Source organism: Notolabrus celidotus, chromosome 2 (assembly GCF_009762535.1).
Source record: "Notolabrus celidotus isolate fNotCel1 chromosome 2, fNotCel1.pri, whole genome shotgun sequence".
Lineage (NCBI taxonomy): Eukaryota > Metazoa > Chordata > Actinopteri > Labriformes > Labridae > Notolabrus > Notolabrus celidotus.
The window spans coordinates 2,136,898-2,156,614 of record NC_048273.1 but is presented as its reverse complement, the minus strand read 5'-3'; the positions used below and the strand labels follow the sequence as shown (position 1 = coordinate 2,156,614).

At 41.4% G+C, this 19,717-nt stretch overlaps 1 protein-coding gene across 1 annotated transcript in view; it reads left to right on the top strand.

Annotated features, from left to right (window-relative positions):
* ptprsa (protein tyrosine phosphatase receptor type Sa) overlaps positions 1-19,717 on the top strand; it is a 290,186-nt gene that overhangs the window by 170,060 nt on the left and 100,409 nt on the right. Inside the window, 16 exon segments of the mRNA XM_034711280.1 lie at positions 6,609-6,637; positions 6,639-6,892; positions 8,281-8,335; positions 8,338-8,409; positions 8,411-8,536; positions 8,539-8,589; positions 8,591-8,657; positions 8,660-8,703; positions 8,705-8,795; positions 8,798-8,821; positions 8,824-8,865; positions 10,370-10,410; positions 10,412-10,432; positions 10,434-10,505; positions 10,600-10,744; positions 16,301-16,303. Coding sequence (XP_034567171.1) covers positions 6,609-6,637; positions 6,639-6,892; positions 8,281-8,335; positions 8,338-8,409; positions 8,411-8,536; positions 8,539-8,589; positions 8,591-8,657; positions 8,660-8,703; positions 8,705-8,795; positions 8,798-8,821; positions 8,824-8,865; positions 10,370-10,410; positions 10,412-10,432; positions 10,434-10,505; positions 10,600-10,744; positions 16,301-16,303 — 1,137 coding nt within the window.

The window sequence follows — 19,717 nt, the reverse complement described above, 5'->3', positions numbered from 1 at the left end:
GTGCGGCTGTCAAAGTGCGCTGATCTCCAGGGATTGCGCTGATCTCTGTAAAGTATCTGAAAGTCAAACTGCAGCAAACAAATGAGCAATTTCCATGCTTTGCAAACCTCGCTCATTTTTCTTCTTCTTCTTCTGCTGGAAGTTGTTGTTTTTTGCTGTAGGTCACCTTGACAGTTTCAACTCCCCTCGCCAAGTTTGTGCAAGCAGCGAGAGATCCTGCAGGTTTTCTTTAGCCTTTTTTTTTGGATTGTCATGACTTTAAAGCTCCTGTGAGGAACTTTCTGCATGCGTTGGCTTTGGCGCCCCCTGTGGCCAAAGTGATACCTCTATCGTTGCTGAATTAATTATGTTTCTAAAAACGAAATCTCCTCCTGCTTTCAATTAATAGTCAAATATGTCACTCATTAAGAATATTTGCTGCAGAAAAAGTACTAAAAGGGTTTTTCTTTAATGTGCTGTTGATCACCTCGTCTGACACCTACCCCCTCAGAGCTGTTTCAGGCTTTAAGAATTATAAGCTAGATTATTAAATATTTCTAATGGTTTTGTTTGATTTTGAGGGTCATGAAGAGGCATGGTTGTTGATTTTAGCCTGTTTCATAACCACTCAAAAACGCCTCACAGGAGCTTTAAATAACATCCCTTTAAAGATGCTCAGTATCAGCCAGTGTTTCCTTTGATAAGTTGCTGAGTATAGCTGATATATTTTTAACTTCTGCATCCTCGCCATTTCCTCCCGTTGCACCAGCCACATCATATTTCCCTTAAGGCGAGTCATTACACAAATAATATAATCACGTCTCCTCATCTAGCAATTATTCCACATTCCAAAGCGTCTTAAAAACGACTGACTTTAAGAGACTTTTATCAGCTCAGTGTGAAAGCCGCCCGTCCACACAGAACGGCACGACCCCTGCAAAGAAAACCAAGAGTCTAATTTCCAGTCCTGTGAGCGACACTGATGCAGGAAGACTGAGCTGTGATGTACGCATGTGCATGTTTGCCCTCCTACAAAGGTATCTGCCTGACTTTTCAATGTGCTCGCATGTCCTGCTCTGCATTTGTGTGTAACGTTGGGAAAGAAAGCTAGATTACACCTTATGTTCTCACTGGCCAAAGCCAAAAAAACAAACAACCTGCCATCTCTATTAGATGTTTGCCTCAAGGAGTCCTGAAGTTAAAGCCACCCCCTCAAAAAACAATCATCACACCGCCACCTGAAAAGCCAAATTTCCCCACCCCACATTCCAAATATGCAAAATATGTGAATCACTCCTGTAGTCAATCGGACCGAAGGGATCACCACAGCGAGGGGACACGCTTGCAGCTCATTGGCTGTGTCGTCTACCTGTAAATCAATGAAAAAAAAAGGGCTTCAAAATCCCCTCAATCCACCGCTTGCTATTCTAAGAAACCCCCGCCATGATTCTTGTCAGCTTCCTTTAGGTAATAATTTCCATTTTGATGAGCCACAGATAGCAACTGTTTAGCATTGCTGCAGCCAAGGTATGTTAATGCAGGCCGACCCCTGCAGCTTATATGTAAATGCCACAGGCCTCACCCAGCAAGTGTGACTAAAGGATCTCCATACTGCGCCTGTGTCCTCGGGCGGCAAGAGGGTGTAATCTCAGCTTCAAGGTGACACTAAAGGCTGCACATTATTTTGGCTTCCCCCTTCATTTTGGGGCAGCAATAATAAAACAACTGCCTCACCAAAATGGCCGATAATGTCCACCTTCTGACCTCTGTTTTTTGGCACAAATCCCTCCACAACACCGCCCCACTGTTAGCGTTAGTGCAGTACTCTGGCGTTCTCTCTCGACTGCTTCTCACCTCGTCCACTGTGAGGCTTCTTGTCTTTCTCTCCACATTGGGGCTTGAAACAAGACTACATGTAGTCCAAACGAAAGGTTTCTTTTACTTTCACTCTTGATTCCAAATGGGCCGGCTGGGCTCCTGGTCTCTGTGAATGAGGGAGCCTGTCCATGCAATTGGGATTCTTTATTTCTTGTTTCTCTGCTCGGCCACGCACACACACTTACCGAACCTACAGAGTTACTGAGTCCACTCCAGCATTAAATCATCTCATACAGGCATGCGTCCAGCTAACAATATGTTGTGACTCATTTGCATGTGATACTGACATGTAGGCACAAAGTAAAGTGGTTCCCCCGTTGATTTATCATCCCCCTGCGTAGACATGCTGTCTTATCGACTGACCTTGAGCTCTTGATCTTCTGTTGTAACCACTAAATTTATGATGTGTTTCGCTGTTGACATGTAGGCTCTCTGCGTGCATGATGGAGCTTTTAATCCAGTTGTTTTTGTGCAGCGGTATGTCTCAGACTTCTCAAAGTTAGCAACTGGTGGCTGGAGTTAGATAGAGGGACACACTCCTGCAGGGGAAAACCTCATTCACTCAGCCACTGCAGCTCCCGGTCCATTGGCTGACCTGAGCCCCAGGGAGAGAAGTGCACCATCAGACACACTGTGATTGGACATGTCCCCCCACTCCCCCCAAACCATTCTCCCCCATTGATCTCTCGGATTGGAGGCTGAATTAAACCGGAAAAACATCTAATAGTTGTGATGCATTCCTCTTTGTTGAACACAGCTGCACTCTGGTTTTTGTCTATGCTGTCCGGACTTAGTTCTTTTTGTGGATCTGTTGATTTCCTTTGGTTTTGTGTGTGTGTGTGTGTGTGTGTCTGGAACAATGCTATATTTGGGAATGGATGGCATGCTTGGATGGGCTTGGGTGACAGTTTTTGGATTGTATTGGTTCCCCGGTGTCTGCCCGAGTGGATGGGGGCGCACCTGTATATGTCACTCATGCCTCATAGCCACACCCATGCATGTCCATGTGAGGAATGGGCTGCCCTTTCACCTTTGTTGTTTCTGTAGGCCTTTTTTTAAATGATATATATATATATTCAGTCCCTTTAAACCTGGGCTCTTTTTAAAAAACATTTGGACTTCCCAATTATTAAAACTAAGCTAGCTGATCTCACTTTTTACAACAGTTTTTGAAGAGCCAAGAGAGGGTGATAAAAACAGCTTTAAAGGTGACATATCATGCAAAATGACTTTTTGATGGTTCTCTACCTGGACCCCTTGTTCAGCCCATAGACTGTATAAAATACAACTCAACCCCTCCTCCGTTTTTCATTCCCTGCACACATGTGTGCTAACAAGGAGCTTAGGAGGGAGGCATGCTAGTTGTAGGCTGTCTTAATAAACACAAAGGTCGCTTTGACTCCCCACGTCTGCAGATTTGAAGATCTAGTGGATGATTTTGAGTTTTCATGGAAAAAAGTGCTAGCGCTAGTTAGCATAGCCACATAGCTACATGTTGGTAGCTGTGTACCAAGACAAATAAAGCAACAAGAAACACTAAATCTGGACCAATGGTTCAGAAAGGTCCTGCTGCAGGCGCCTCTCCGTCAGGATCAGATTCTGGATCAGATTCAGAGGGTTGAAGTAACGCGGGTCTGTGAACAGCCGTGTATATTCAGCCAACATGTAAACATTACATCAACGTGCCGGACAGCCGAGGCCACACCCACTTCCTGAGGGGGCGTGGTCAGAGAGCTCATTCTCATTTAAAGGCACAGACACAGAAAACAGCCTGTTCTGAGCAGGGCTGAAAAAGAGGGGTTTACAGGCAGACCAGAATCTGATTTCAAAGTGTTTTTATGAGCATAAACTTTAAAGACATGTTTTGGGGGACCTCTTAGACCGATATATGTTGATGAAAAACAGCACAATATGTCACCTTTAAACTCTTTTTTTAGTCCTTTTTTTGCAGAGCGTGCTTCTTTTTTTTCAGTGATTCACTTTTTGCCCTCAAGGTTAAGTCACGTCTTACATGAGGTTTGCAGAGAGGATGCATGTAGAGTAGAGCAGAGCAGGACGGACCCTGTGTGGTTGAATCTATCTGTGATTTCTCACCCCGGCTGTTAAAAGCCAGTTAAAGTAGATTCACCGTTTGGACACCAGCCTGCTTTTCTTACCTAACATGCTTGGGTCCAGTAAACTAAACCCTTTATTAATAAGAATATTAATAATATTAATGCACATGTAATTTGGTATTGCTCAGGTCAGTAAGTGTCACGTCTCCCCTCGGTGTGTGTAGGTGATCTTTGTGCCCTTCTGCAACGATCATATGAATCCCATTTGGATCGACACGGTGTATTTTGGAATGCTACCTATCCTCGATCCCCCTGATTCTCCCCTCCACTTGTCCCCTCCACACACACACACACACACACCTCGCATCCACCCAGCCCGAGACCTCCCAGCATTGAGCTGCAATGGGACAGGCGGGGGAGGAAGGGAGGTGTATAGCTGATTCTTGATTTTGAGCCCCAGTGTGTGAGACCTCCAAACCCACTTTGAGCCATGGTCTTCTGTTTTTATTTACTTTGATTTCTTTTTGATTTTGGAATCACAGTCTCCTTACTCTATCCCCCCACTGAAACCTCCCTCCTCCTCCTCCTCTCCTCCTCCTCCTCCTCCTTCTTCCCTTTCTCCAACACCCCTTCCCCTCCCTCCTTTGCGTACTGTACAGTATGTCTGCCCATCCGTCACTGTCTGTCTGTCTGTCTGTCTGCCCGTCTCCCTTCTGTCTGTCCTCCTGTCTGCTGTCTTGCTGCTTGTGTTGTTCTGCCTCGTGTCTTGTCTCTTGTCTTTCCTGTCTTGTCTTTCTGTCCGTCTCTTAGTCAGCTCTTCCATTTGGGTCATCATTTTTACCTCTACATCCACACTTCTACTTTGTCTCTCTCTCTCTCTCTCTGATCTCCTCTGCATCCCAACAAACACTCTGACACTGAAAGATAAGATATGTCGTTTGCATGCATAGCTAATACCTGCGGAACAAATGATCCCAATGTTTGCTTTTTAGTTTTTCAAAATAAGGTTTTTCTTTAAGCATGCAGACTTTTATTTTGAAAGCAAAATCTGTAATACTCTTTTTTCCACTGAATCAAATTTCGGATACGTAGCTTCGCCGTGGTCGTCTCTATCCGTCAGGTGCTTGCTGGGATGCCTCTCATGGACACTCAGTGTGTTGCTAACTCATCCTTTGTCACTCTCTAACTCTCTGCATACTGTACACACGCACACTCATGCCTATACCAACATAAGATATATAAACATGAACACATGCAACTACACAGAAACCCTTACGCGCCCTCCTCTGCGTCTCAGACTCATCATCAAACCCCCTTCCACTCCTCTCCATGAGTTTTGAGCTCCCCCCCCCCCAAGTCTTTCCCTCTTCTCCTCATCAACCCCTCCTCTCTCTCTTTCCACTCTCCCTCTCTCTCTCTCTCGTTCTTGTTCTCTGGATTTCTACTCCCTGTTGATCCAGCTCTGTTTCTTGACTCCAACACTTTGTGATAGCAGACCTCTAGCAACAACTACTCTAGTTTTTCCTCTATGTACGTGTAGGCACACACCTTGTTCCTCCTCAATATTTATTTTGTGTTAACTGGGACTGCGATGTGACAATGTGCCACCATCACATTCTGTCACATTTGCTGGAGAAAAACAAAGTTTTGAACACAGCATTGAAGCGGGTTTACCCCCCCTTCACCCTCCTCCAAACCTTCCCCTCTCTTCTTCTGACTCTGTCACTTTGCTCCTCTGTTCCCTTTCCTTCTCTCCTCTCCTCAGACGCTTTATCCTCTATCTTGTATTTCTTCTTTCCTCTCCAATCGTCTTTTGTCTGGGCATGCTAGCGACCCTTCAGTTATATTCCTCTATGCATTTTATCTCAATTTTTATATCTGATTTTGTTATCATTTACTCCTTAATTTACCTCGGTCTACTTATGCATGCTGTCTGTGAAACTGATAGCTGCATCTATCAATGGAACCGTGTCAGATCTTAATAAGGCTTTGTCAGTGGATCTACCCCTAAACCACAAAAATCTGATTAAAGTTTCTCATCTTTAAGCTACTCAGGTAGACGAGGACAGGCGTCAAGTGCAAACTGCAGCTAGACTGTGTGTAGAGACCTCGTAGAGAGGGTCATAGTGCAGTAACCTACCACTTCCTGTGCTGTGGGAGGAGCCTGTAATGGCGTACTTCCTGGTGGCACGAGTGCCTGAGAGGGCAGGAAGTTCCAGGTTGCCATGTTTGGCCTTATGTGATAGCATTATCACATGGCCTTTAGGACAGTCCTTCAGACTCTGCTGATCAGGTGACATCCTAGCCGTAATGAACGTCAGCAGCTCAGATCCAAAGATGAGTAAACTCGTAATAGATTTTTGTGTCTTTAATTGTGCTGTGATGGGTCAAATATTGGTCAATGGAACCTTGTTGCTATGCAATCGTTGCTTTATTGTTAATCTACATTGTTGTTGAAGCAGTTCTGTTAGTTTAGTTCCTTCTCATTATTTGTATATTTTTATGTTTTTTCTGAAAACTTCCTTTATATTTTGTTTCAGTTTTACCTTTACCATGTTGAACCTTTTTGTGTTAGACATGCTCTTGAGAAGGGTCCTTTTTCATCGGCCTCTCTTGTTACCTCTCTTCTCTTCTCTTTTTTTTTGACCTCCTTGCCCTGTTTTGTCATCCTCTCCTCTTCCTCATGCCTTCTCCCAGTCCGACGGGTGCCTCCTCGCTTCTCCATACCCGCCGACGAGTCAGGAAATAATGCCCGGTGGCAGTGTGAACATAACTTGCGTGGCGGTGGGGTCACCCATGCCGTATGTCAAGTGGATGCTGAACTCAGAGGACTTGACGCCGGAGGAATGAGATGCGGTGGGCAGGAACGTCCTCGAACTGAGCAGTGTCCGTGAGTCAGCCAACTACACCTGCGTGGCCATGAGCAGCCTCGGCATCATTGAGGCTGTGGCGCAAATCACCGTCAAATGTAAGAGATGACTGTGAGGTGGGAGATGGGAAACTAATCCAGTTAGTCTAGAGTTTACAGAAAACTGCAGCTTAAGGTGCTGTGTCCACTAATGCCGATTTTTGAGCAGGCAGCGCCAACTCAACTCCTATTTATTTATACAGCACCTTTCATACATTCAAGCAAGAAACCCAAAGTGCTTCACTAAAGAACAGAGACAGAAAATAGCAGCAAGAGGGAAAATGATAAAGGCTTACAACAAGAGAGAAGAAAGAAATATGAAATACTTAAAAATAAAATAATAATGATAAAATCAATAAAATAAAATCAGATAAATAAAATATAATCATAACAATAAATCAATAAAGTAAAATCAGATACTTATCAGAAAAATAAAATCATTACAATAAATAGATAAAACAAAATCAGATAAATATAAGGATATTAAAATATTATCATTACAATAAATCAATAGAATAAAATAAATACAAAATAAGATCAAATGATTACAATAAGTCACTAAAATAAAATCAGATAAATATCAGACGAATAAAATAAAATCATTAAATTAATCAATAAAATAAAATAAGTTAAAAATAAGGAAATGAAAATATTATCATTACAATAAATCAATAAAATACAATCAGATAAATACTAGAGAAATAGAATTTAAATAATTACAATAAACCAACACAATACAATCAGATGAATGCCAGAAAAATACAATAAATCAATAAAATAAAATTGGAAAAATAAAATTAAAATGAATTAAAATCGGATAAATACAAGAAAAATAAAAATAATATTACAATAAATCAATAAAATACAATCATATAAGTACTAGAAAAATAAAAAAAATTACAATAAATCAATACAATAAAATCAGATAAGTACTAGAGAAATAAAATTTAAATAATTACAATAAATCAACAAAATACAATCTGATTAATGCCAGAAAAATACAATAAATCAATAAAATAAAATTAGAAAAATAAATTAAAATAAATTAAAATCGGATAAATACCAGAAAAATAAATTAAATTATTACAATAAATAAAATATAATGTGATAGCAAATCTAATAATTACAATAAATAAATAAATACAATCAGATACAATAAGGAAAAAAAAATAAAATCAGAGCAAAAAATAGAATCAGATAGAGTGGAGATATAATGAAAATACAGTTAATTAAATATGAAACTGAAACCATGGTCATATGGTCATAATGGTAAAAATGCAGTCCAGGGTTAAAAGGAAATTACAAGCGCTCTGAAATCGAGGGTTGTTGGCGCTCCCAGCACAGAGAAACTCCTTAATGGACGCAGCACCTTAATGTTCATGGGACTTTGTGAATTCTTCTTCTATGGTTCCATTATTGAATGACTTCTGACTCCTTCCTTCCCCTTTTCCGTCGCCTCAGCTCTCCCAAGCCTCCAGGTACCCCTGTGGTCACTGAGACCACTGCAACCAGTGTGGACCATCCACCTGGGACTCAGGCAACCCAGACCCCGTCACCCACTACATCATCCAGTACAGAGCCAAGTCTCCAGGACAGCAAGTACGAGACGGTGGAGGACATCACGACAACGAGGTACAGCATAGGCGGACCTCTACCCAACACGGAGTACGAGATCAGTGTATCAGCTGTCAACACGATAGGCCAGGGTCCTCCGAGTGTGAACCGGTGGAGACTCGGACCGGTGAGCAAGCTCCTGCGAGTCCACCAAGAAAACATCCAGGCTCAGATCATCTCCCAGAACACGATGATGGTACGCTGGGAGGAGCCGGAGGAGCCCAATGACAGATCAAGGGCTACCGTGTTTACTACACCATGGACGACTCCCCAGCCGATGAGCCTGTGGCAGATTCACAACGTCCAGGACCGCATCATCACGACGATCCAGAGCTTGGTTCCTCAGGAGACGTACACAATCAAGTCCTGGCATTCACTTCTGTAGGAGACGGCCCTTCTCGGAGCCGATCCACGTCAAAGTGCTGCAAGGAGGTAAGAGCAGACCGATGAAGTCCGTGCAGAGTGAGCGAGTGATTTTATGAAAGTTTAGAGCAAGTTTGACAAAAAATCTGGTGAACGCCTCACCTGTTCTCCAGCCTTCTGCTGAAAAAGAAACTCTTTGAAACCATGAGAGAGCATCTTCAGCTGTTTTTGTGCATCCACAGCACATTCTCTTAACTATTTCATCAGACTGTGCCGGCTGCCAAAAAAGACAAGTTTCCTCCCCTGCTGCGCAAAGTTCACCCCACACATCTGCGGCCTCTGCAAATGATGACAAAAGCCTGTTTGATCAGGGCAGGCTGGAAAATTCAGCAAATTGGAGACAGAACCAACAACAGAGAACTCACCAGGATGAGGTTCAGAGCCGAGCTAAATCACTGCATCAATGCGAGGGCAAGGAGGGGCGGGCAACCTTTAGAGAACCAGGAAGACGTAGAGGAGAGTTAGTCTGGTTTTATCAGGAGGGGGAAAACGTTTGTGCTTCAAGTTAGTCCATGCACCTCCATTTAAAGGGACATATCACGCTTTTTTCATCAACATATATTGGTCTAAGAGGTCCCCCAAAACATGTCTTTAAAGTTTATGCTCAAAAAAACACTTTGAAATCAGATTTTGGTCTGCCTGAAAAACCCTCTTCTTCAGTCCTCCTCAGAACACTCTGTTTTCTCTCTGACCACGCCCCCCTCAGGAAGTGGGTGTGGCCTCGGCTGTCCAGCAAGTTGATCTAATGTTTACATGTTGGCTGAATATACACGGCTGCTCAGAGATCACGTTACTTCAACCCTCGAATCTGATCCTGACGGAGAGGCGCCTGTAGCAGGACCTTTCTGAACGATTGGTCACAGATTTAGTGTTTCTTGTTGTTTTATTTGTCAGTATGTCGACGTGTGTCTTGGTACACAGCTACAGCTACGACATGTAGCTATGTAGCTATGCTAACTAGCGCTAGCACTTATCCATGATAAATAAAAATCATCCACTAGATCTTCAAATCTGCAGACGTGGGGAGTCAAAGCGACCTTTGTGTTTATTAAGACAGCCTACAACTAGCATGCCTCCCTCCTAAGCTCCTGTTAGCACACATGTGTGCTGGGAATGAAAACGGAGGAGGGGTTGAGTTGTATTTTATACAGTCTATGGGCTGAACAAGCTCCGAGCTCTGACTTCCTGTTACAGACCGGATATTGTTGTTACGTAACAAAAACACTGAAGTCTGAAACGGCTGGTTTCACACACATTTACAGAAAGGTGGAGAATCAGAAACAGGGCAGAATGGATTCTTTTCATTCTCGGGGGGTTTGTAGACAGGGACACAGATTTCAGGTAGAGAACCATTAAAAAGTCCATTTTGCACGATATGTCACCTTTAAAACATCTAAAGGTGTGAGGAGGATTAACAACCATTTGATTCGCATCATGATTCTCGGTCGCCGATACGATTAAAGAACGATATTGGTTCATTTCCTGCAACAGTCCTCTCTGCTGTGTCTTCCAGTTCCAGGTCAGCCGTCCAAATTCCAGGTGGGTGCCGTGTCCCGACACCAGCATCGAGCTGACCCTGGGAGGCCTACGAGAAAGAAGGGATTATAAATTATGAGCTCCGTTCCATGGAAGGCAGTTTTGGCACTCAGGTGAGAATAACTCTGAGTCTTCATATCTTCCTGATCCAGCGGCGTTGGGTTTCTCCAAAAGTCAAGCTCTGATTGATTTTTGCTCTCCATACAGATGAAGAAAACCTTCGGACCCACGTCCTCGTATGTTGTGGAAGGTCTCCGCCCTCACACGGAGTACCACTTCTCTTTGGCCGCCATCTCTACCAAAGGCATCGGAGCCTTCACCAACGATATCTCACAGAGGACCCTGCAAGCCAGTATGTAGCCTTTATTTCAGTCCTCCGTCCTGTTGCTTTGCGGGGTGTCTAACTGACAGACTTCTCTCCACAGACGTGCAGTTCAATGATTTGATGGATTCTGATGACTTGTTGTGCTTTGTCCTCTTGCCTAACGCCTGAATAACTGATCTCATGTCAGCTGCATCGTCACCTTTGAACTGTGACCGTGTTTCTCTGCGACATAATCAGGGTTCAAAGCTGATTCCTTATTAATGAACTACATTACAGAATGTTTGTTTTCTTGAATATCTCTGCATTTCATCTGGATTTCTTTAACCTTAATGTGACAGAATGATTGTTCTTCTACTTTATTTACATCATGACAGTTTTGTTTTTGTGGAGGGGATTAATCTTTGAAGGGCTAAAGTCACGTTTTCAAGTGTTTTACGACGGTGCTTTCAACCCAGCACTTAGCATATGTGGGAGTTCTTTATTTCCCTTTCTCTTACTCTTCTGTTCAAATTTGCTTTTCCTTTGTCAACAGCAAGTTCACTTTCTTCCACATGCCAGAGACACAAAAAATGTTGGTTCTCCTCTCACACCGACAAGGCTCTCATATGAACTGTGTAAGGGTTTGGGGATGGTGCTCACATGCCCTCCCCTTGAATTTATTTCAGTGTATCTGCTCTGCACTGATTGTTTTATTTTACAGATGGTAGGAACACAGCTGAATTATTTAAATCAGGCAGCTAAAATAACAGGAGCAATAACAAAGCTCAGTGTGGAGAGGAAACGCACTCAGTGTATCTTATTTATTAGAAATAACAGCTAAAGGTTTAAAAACTCAAGATATCTGGGTTTACGTGAAGTTAATGTTTTTACCATCCAATCCATTCACTGTATTCACATGCTAGCATGATTTCACACTCACAGTGGGTTAATTAGCTCCAGGTGGTTAGCTTCTTTAAAAAAAAATGAAACATGGAGGCGGACATGTTGCCATATTTCAAATCAGAACACGTGCGATGCTTTTAGCTGTAAAGGCAAGAGCTTAAATTAGCATTCAACTACTTCTTAGCTAGCCTCACTGTTAGTGAGAAATACAACATGTCAAAAATGACTATAAGCATTTAGCCACTTCTTAGCTAACTGTAATATGTGTATGAAGGTTAGTTGTAGGCTATATGCACTGTGTTAGCATTAGCTTAAGCCATTTCTTAGCTAACTGTAATATTAGCAAGAAGACAGCTTACTTTCGTACTGTTAGCAGTAGCATAACAGTTAGCCTATAGCCACTAATTTTGCTAACTGTATTATTTGTATTAAGGTTAGTTTTTTTTACTGTGTTAGCAGTAGCATTACTGTTAGCAAGAAATATAACCCATCAAAATGTACAGTTAGCTTTTAGCCACTTCTTTGCTAACTGTAATATAAGCGAGAAGACAGCTTTTCTTTCATACTGTTAGCAGTAGCATTACTGTTAGCATATAGCCACTTCTTAGCTAACTGTAATATTTGTATGAAGGTTAGTTTTATATGCACTGTGTTAGCAGTAGCTTAAGCCACTTCTTAGCTAAGTGTAACATTAGCGAGAAGACAGCTTTACTTTCATACTGTTAGCAGTAGCATTACAGTTAGCATATAGCCACTTCTTAGCTAATTGTAATATGTGTATGAAGGTTAGTTGTAGGCTATATGCACTGTGTTAGCATTAGCTTAAGCCACTTCTTAGCTAACTGCAACATTAGCGAGAAGACAGCTTCTCTTTCGTACTGTTAGCAGTAGCATTACTGTTAGTATATAGCCACTTTGCGAACTGTAATATTTGTATGAAGGTAGTTTTATATGCACTGTGTTAGCATTAGCTTAAGCCACTTCTTAGCTAACTGTAACATTAGCAAGAAGACAGCTTACTTTCATACTGTTGGCAGTAGCACTACTGTTAGCATATAGCCACTTCTTTGCTAACTGTAATATTTGTGTGAAGGTTAGTTTTATATGCACTTTGTTAGCAGTAGCTTAAGCCACTTCTTAGCTAACTGTACCATTAGCAAGAGGAAAGCTTTTCTTTTGTACTGTTAGCAGTAGCATTACTATTAGCATATAGCCACTTCTTTGCGAACTGTAATATTTGTATGAAGGTTAGTTTTTACTGTGTTAGCAGTAGTGTATTGTTAGCAAGAATTATAACCCATCAAAATGTACAGTTAGCATATAGCCACTTCTTTGCTAACTGTAATATAAGCGAGAAGACAGCTTTTCTTTCGTACTGTTAGCAGTAGCATTACTTTAGCAAGAAATGTAACCCATCAAAAATGAATTTTAGCATTTAGCCACTTAGCTAACTGTTATAGCAGCAAACAAAGTGGCTTTCCTTCCGTACTATGTTAGCAAGAGATCTATAACACATCAAACATTACAGTTAGCATTTAACCACTTTTAGCTAACTGTAATTTGTATGAAGGTTAGTTTTATTTTGTACTGTGTTAGCAGTAGCATTACTGTTAGCAATGAATATATCCCTTTAAAAATGACTGTTAGCTTTTAGCCACTAATTGCTAACTGTAATATTAGCAAGAAAATGGCTTTCCTTTTAACTGTGTTAGCAGTAGCATTACTGTTAGGCAGAACTGTAACCCATTTCTTTACATGATTTCAAAATGATCAAAATTTAATTTATTCCCAGTGCTAGTGAAATATTTAATGTTTTTTTTGTATTGAAATTTGGCCAAATTCCCCCCAAATATCCTATACAACAATATTAGATCTCTCGCCTGTGTGTGATGTCAGAGGATGACTGCTGCTGTGTGAATACAGTCAGTTATATTAAAGCAGCTCAGACACAGAGCTGTGTTTGGGTTAATAGTTCTGATAGTTCATAGAGGACACTTCCAGCTCCAGATAAGAGACGAGGTTATAACTGATTCAGAGCGGCTTCATTGTCGACAGAAATATTTTTGAGGTTGAATTTTCCTGGAACATAAGAGAGCCTTGGCGGAGAGAGCAGACTTCTCTTAACACATTTTCTGTTTCTACCAGTGCAACTTGTTGGCTGCCCCCTCCCCCCCACATCTGGGCTGTGGGGGCTTTGGATCAATCACTTCACTCTTCTTTGTGTTACTGCTGGGCAGCAAAGCTACACAGACAGTGCAGAGTCACTGAGGAGAGCGCCAGTTGCATGTGACATTCACTCCTGCCCATCGGGGGTGCTGTTGAAAAATCACTGCACTGTTGGTCTTTGATCAGTCCAGGCATGACAACGCTTTCTGTTCACCCAGACCCATTTCTGTCTGGCGTCTCTCGAGTGTTGTGCATCATCACCTGTCGATGTGTGTCTGTGATTTCCTTACCTCTGGTTTGCATCTGTTTTGGACCGGTAAACCACAAGCTGATTGGATTTGATACACTCCTCTCTCCTCTCACATCACCCTACTCCAGATCTGTTTCTCTCTTGCCACTCGTTTCCCCCCGTGCGATGGAACAAAAAAACTCTCCTTGGAATGGCTTGACATCTCCTTGTTCACTTTGTGTCCTCTTCCTTTTCTGTTGAGTCTTTGAAAAAAAGTTTGAGTTAGGTTTTTATTTATTAATTTATTTTACTTTCTGGGTTGTCTGAACATTAGTTTAACATCACTCTGCACAGCAGCCTGCTGCTGCTTTCTGTCTTCTGTTGGGTTCTAGCAGAACCTGAGTCCACCACCACAACAACAAGCACAGCAGGCACCCACAGACAGCACTGACGCACATATCACACAGTCATGGGGGAATTAACTGATAGGGGACTCCTCCTTTTAATCCCAAAATAACAGCGACTAGAAGAGTCACCTCTTCCATCTTCACTCCTTTTATGTACATGGTGTAACTCAGGCCTCCACACCGTTCTTAGAATATAGCCTGATGCTTTTATCAAGAGTCCCTGCTCGAGTTTGAGATGCAGCCGTCGGTTCTCTCTGCTGAGGTCAGACAAAACCCCAGACTGAGTCAGACAAAGTCAGAGATTTCACACAACATAACAAATAACTTAATCTGTTGGACCCTGTGAGGTAAGTGATCTGATGGTTCAGGGATTCAGTCTGCCATAACTACATGCAAAGTCCCGTCACGTGTTCAGTCAACGAGTCGGTGGTCGTCGTCGTCTTCATGATTGTGTGTTTTTGTGTTTGCAGTTTAGGCGCTAAGAGAGGTAGCTTCCTTTAGCATCCACATCAGAGACCAAACCTGTTCCCCTGAACTTAGAAGGAGGAGAACGGAACACAGTAGCCTGAAGTTAAAAGGGGAACAAGCTGACATTATTGAAGGTATCCGCCATAGACTGTATAAAAAATGGACGTCATCTCGCTCGGCTTGAAGTGAGGCCGCCACGAAAACTGCTCCCCCTAGTGTTTACTGTTTTAGCAGTAGCATTACGTTAGCAAGAAATATAACCCATCAAATGTACAGTTATTTTTTAGCCACTTCTTGCTAACTGTAATATAAGCAAGAAGACAGCTTTTCTTTCATACTGTTAGCAGTAGCATTACTGTTAGCATATAGCCACTTCTTAGCTAACTGTATGTGTATGAAGGTTAGTTGTAGGCTATATGCACTGTTAGCATTCGGTAGCATCTCGCTCGGCTTGAAGTGAGGCCGCCACGAAAACTGCTCCCCTAGTGGCTGGGTGTAGTATAGGTCAAAACTGCATCTCCCCCATTCATTTGAATGGGGCTGAGGTCAACTTTAAAAAATAAATACACATGGGACGAATGTTTCTCACATCCGTATGCTGTGGTGATATCAATCAATCAATCAATCAATCAATCAATCAATCAATCAATCAATCAAGCTTTATTTATAATGCACCTTTCATACAAATCAAATGCAACACAAAGAGCTTTACAGTGATTGAAAAACAAGAAAGAAGCAGAAATGAAACATTGGTAAGACATATTAGGGGAAGATAATAATAATAATAAAAGTAATAATAATACAAATTAAAGATAATAAGAATAACATCAAATAAAATAGAGACTAATGCACACCAAAAATAAAATATGTGTAATTAAAACAAGTTAAAGCATCAAAATTAAGAATAAAATAGTTAAAATAAGTAGATTTAAAAAAAGGGTAAGGATAAGAGTTGAAAAATGAAACTAAGGCTAAAAATATCAATAAAACTGAGTAGATAAATGTAGTAAATAGATATGTAGTTATTATTTGACTGTTTGAGTTCAAGACCACTTTTTTCTGAACACTTTCTTCTTCGTTGGTTATTAGAGGTTAAAAAATGTGGTTTTACTTCCTGTTACTTTGATTGACAGCTGCTGTAGAGAGAAACTCTGTAGGACCTCAGGACGCTGCAGAAAATGTACAAGATGTCAGCGCTGGTACGAGATATTTTGGCTCAAAACCGTACAATGGGAAAAAGGTGGAGCGACGCCGTCCATTATATATACAGTCTACGGTGACCGCCCTGTGCAGAGTATTGTGCAGTTTATAAACTCCCAAATACTATGCCATCACTAAGGGAGTGGCACACACACACACACACACTGAATCATGCCCCCCTGCATGCAACATATAAAACACTTTCAAACACACACTTCACCATAATAACAGAGCGTCAGGCTGGGAATAGCTGCAGTAAAAAGACTCCACAGTGCATCACAGAGAGGTCAGACGTCGGCATTGTTGTCCAGATGCATCCCGTCTGGCAGACTGAAAACCTCTTCCATCCAGTAAAAAAAGACACAGACACGAGCTCCCTGTTTCATTTGTTGTCCGATACCTGTGGTACAAACTGTTTGCAGATTGTTGAAGTGTGTGCTCAGTCCAAGCAGCATTACCGGAGGCTTTTGCCATGGGGATCACTTTGTCAAACACCTGTGAGAAGTCACTGCAAAAACAAATCATCATTCTCAGGGTGATGCTTCTGATGTATCTGATGTATTCAGAGAGAGCTCCTTAAATCAGGGATTCATTGGCTCATGCAGTTGGCTTTAAACGCACAGGTTTTTAAGCGGCAACAGTGGCCCTCATTCAGACGCAAGGCCTCTTGGGGTAAGCTGCCATAGTCAGACCAGGTTCCATGTTAGCGAGACGACCGCTCAGACGGGGGCCAGCGGGGGTCCACAACCTGTGAGTTTGGGAGATCACACCATCCATTGCATGCTAACCAAACATCCAAACATGGATGGACCCTCAGAGAGAGGGTGCGGAGGGACTGCCGGGCCTCGGAGTGGCAGATAAGAATCCATTTCATAGCGTCAGAATTAATTCATGCTCCGTGATGAGCTGTAAGGCAGACCCCTGGATTGTCAGGCTTTGTTACACATTAGATTATACCAACCTGCCAGTCGCCACTCAAGTGCTCTCTCTCAAATTAAAGTGGCAGATTCTAAATCCTCTGTATTTAGCCAAACAAGCAGTTTAGCTCCCCCCCCTCCTCCTCCTCCTCCTCCTCCTCATACTTACTGTAATTGCAGGAGCTTTTTAAATATATTGGAATATTTGCATGAGCCACAACACTGCCATTTGGCGTCAGGGAGATTAATTCCATAATGATTTACAAATACGAACATCCTGTCAGTGCAGGGGCTTGTGATGGAAATGCGACTCAGATGCAAACATGTGTTTTGCTGGATAGGAGAAGCATCGGCAATCTGTGCCGTTTCAAAAAGTCAACTTTGAGCGCCCGGAGCCAAACTATTAATATTAATGTGTGTCATTTATATCCACCGAAGAGGTTGCATTAAAAGAAATATAATCTGGAGGTAGTCACAATGATTAGGTATGCCAGCATAGCCGAGTTTACACCCAGAGCTGCTACTTAGAAGTCAAAAAAGACGGATGTGAATGCAGACATGACTAATTATTTGTCACATAGCGTTTAGGAAGCTCTTTCAGGGAGGCTTCAAAAGGACCCAAGAAAAGCATTAGCTGAGTTCCTTCTTTGTGGTCGCATAGTTCTACCAGGCATAATCCCACCACTGGCCTTCATGGGATATGTGCACTTTATTAAGCCGTGCCCCAGCCCGCTCTTAAAGCGTTATCAGGCCCGAGGACGCCTGTGCGCTGTGATAGCGCCGGCGCCTGTCAGATCCGCAGCCCCCTTTTTTTTTTTTTCGCGCCACAAGATTGAGAACTGAGCGATCATTCTTGACGGAGGGTTTGCAAATACAATATGAGCGGAGGGAAGAAGCTGAAAGGCTCAAATCCAGTAAGACCGTAAGTAAATAAGCACATTGGACACAGAGGAGGGTTTGAGGACTGTGTGCTGAGGTCCTGTCCTATTTGTTGTTGTGCTGGAACATTCAGTCCTCGCAGTGAGGAGGCCTTTCTCAGAGTTAAAACCCCCTGCTTTTTTTTATTTCCCTTTTTTAAGCTGTTCTACCAAAAGTGACACGGCAGTCAGAACACTATCATTAAACTTTTATGAATTCAGCAGTACATGTTTTTTATTTCCCCCCCCGCTCTATTCTTGTGTCTCTGCATTCAGCTTCACTATGATACAGCAGCACACTGGAAAACATGCCCCTCCAAAAACAAGGAAAAAAACGTATTTTAATGTGCTTTTACTTTGAAATAAGAAAAAAAATCTCCTATAGAAGAAGTGAAAATTTACTTCTTAAAATAAGATGTAATATTTATAAAACTGTGATCTTAAAATTAGCAGGGAAAACTTATTTTAATTAATATTTGACCAGCATTTTAAAGCTTAGTGTCTCAGAATAAGACTGAATAATAATGATGATTAATCTGAGTTGTATTATAGCAGCACTTCTCTAGGTTTAAGACCATCTTGTTCTTGAAATAAGATGACAAAGTTGAATTGTCTCATGTTGAGATCTAATGTCTTCTCATAGTGAGCTGGATATACTAATATTCAGTCATGTTGTTCTTTAGGAGAAGCTTTGCTCTAAAGGAGCTGTTTCATTGTGTGCATGGAGTTTGAGGAGGAAGATTTATATCTGATTTAAAGAAACAGTGTCTGAAAACTGAAACCCACCCTTAAAACAAACTCTCTTCTCTTCTTTCTTTCTTCTTTCTTCTTTCCTCTTTTCTTTTTCTTTTTTCTTCTTTCCTTTTCTTTCTTTCTCTTATTCTCTTTCTTTTTTTCGTCTTTCTTTCTTTTTTTCTCTTTCTTCTTTCTTTATTTCTTTCTTTCTTGTCTTCTTTCTTTCTTTCTTCTTCTTCTTTCTTCTTCTTTCTCTTCTTTTTTCTTTCCTTCTTTCTGTCTTTCTTTCTTTCTGTCTTTCTTCTGTCTTCTTTCTTCTGTTCGTTTTCTGTCTTTCTTTCTTTATTCGTTCTCTTTCTTTCCTTCTTCTTTCTTCCATGTTTTTAATGCTTGTATCCTTTCCTTCTGTCATTCCTTCACCATTTATTCTCCTCTTTTCTTCTTCTGGTCCCCTCTCTTTCTTTTTCTTAGACCTTTTGGAGTCCCTGAGCCTTGTCTCATAGATTCCTTTGCATCGTCATTCTTATCTTCTTTTCATTCTTCACTTCTTTCTCTTTTTTCTTTTTTCATTCCTTCCTTCTTTCTTTCCTTTTTCCTTTCATTCCGTTTTTCTTACTTTCTCTTTTTTATTCCTTTTTCCTTTCATCCTTCTTTCTTTTTTTCAGTCTTCTTTCCTTCTTCTTTCTTCTTTCCTTCTTTCTTTCTTTTTTCCTTCTTTCTTTTCTTCTTCTTTCTTTTTCTTTATCAATGGATCTGTTTTCTGATAGATTAATAAAAGTCATTCCTTAAATCCAGTAAAGGGTTTGTCTTAAATCCAGATTATCCGTCTTCTAAAAATAAGATCTCAGCTTGAAAAATGTTGAAATGTTAAATAAACCTTGTTTCTTCTAATTAAAACTCAAAACAAGTCATTTCAAGAATGTTTGACTGAACCAGATATTTAAGATGTCTTAAAACAAGTCCTCTATCTCTCTCAAATGTTCCTTGTTAAGTAAATTAATCTTAAATGAAGAGGGAGAAGACATTTAGATAAACGTGAGACATGTTCACTTGGTTAGATTTTGAGTTTTTGCACAGCG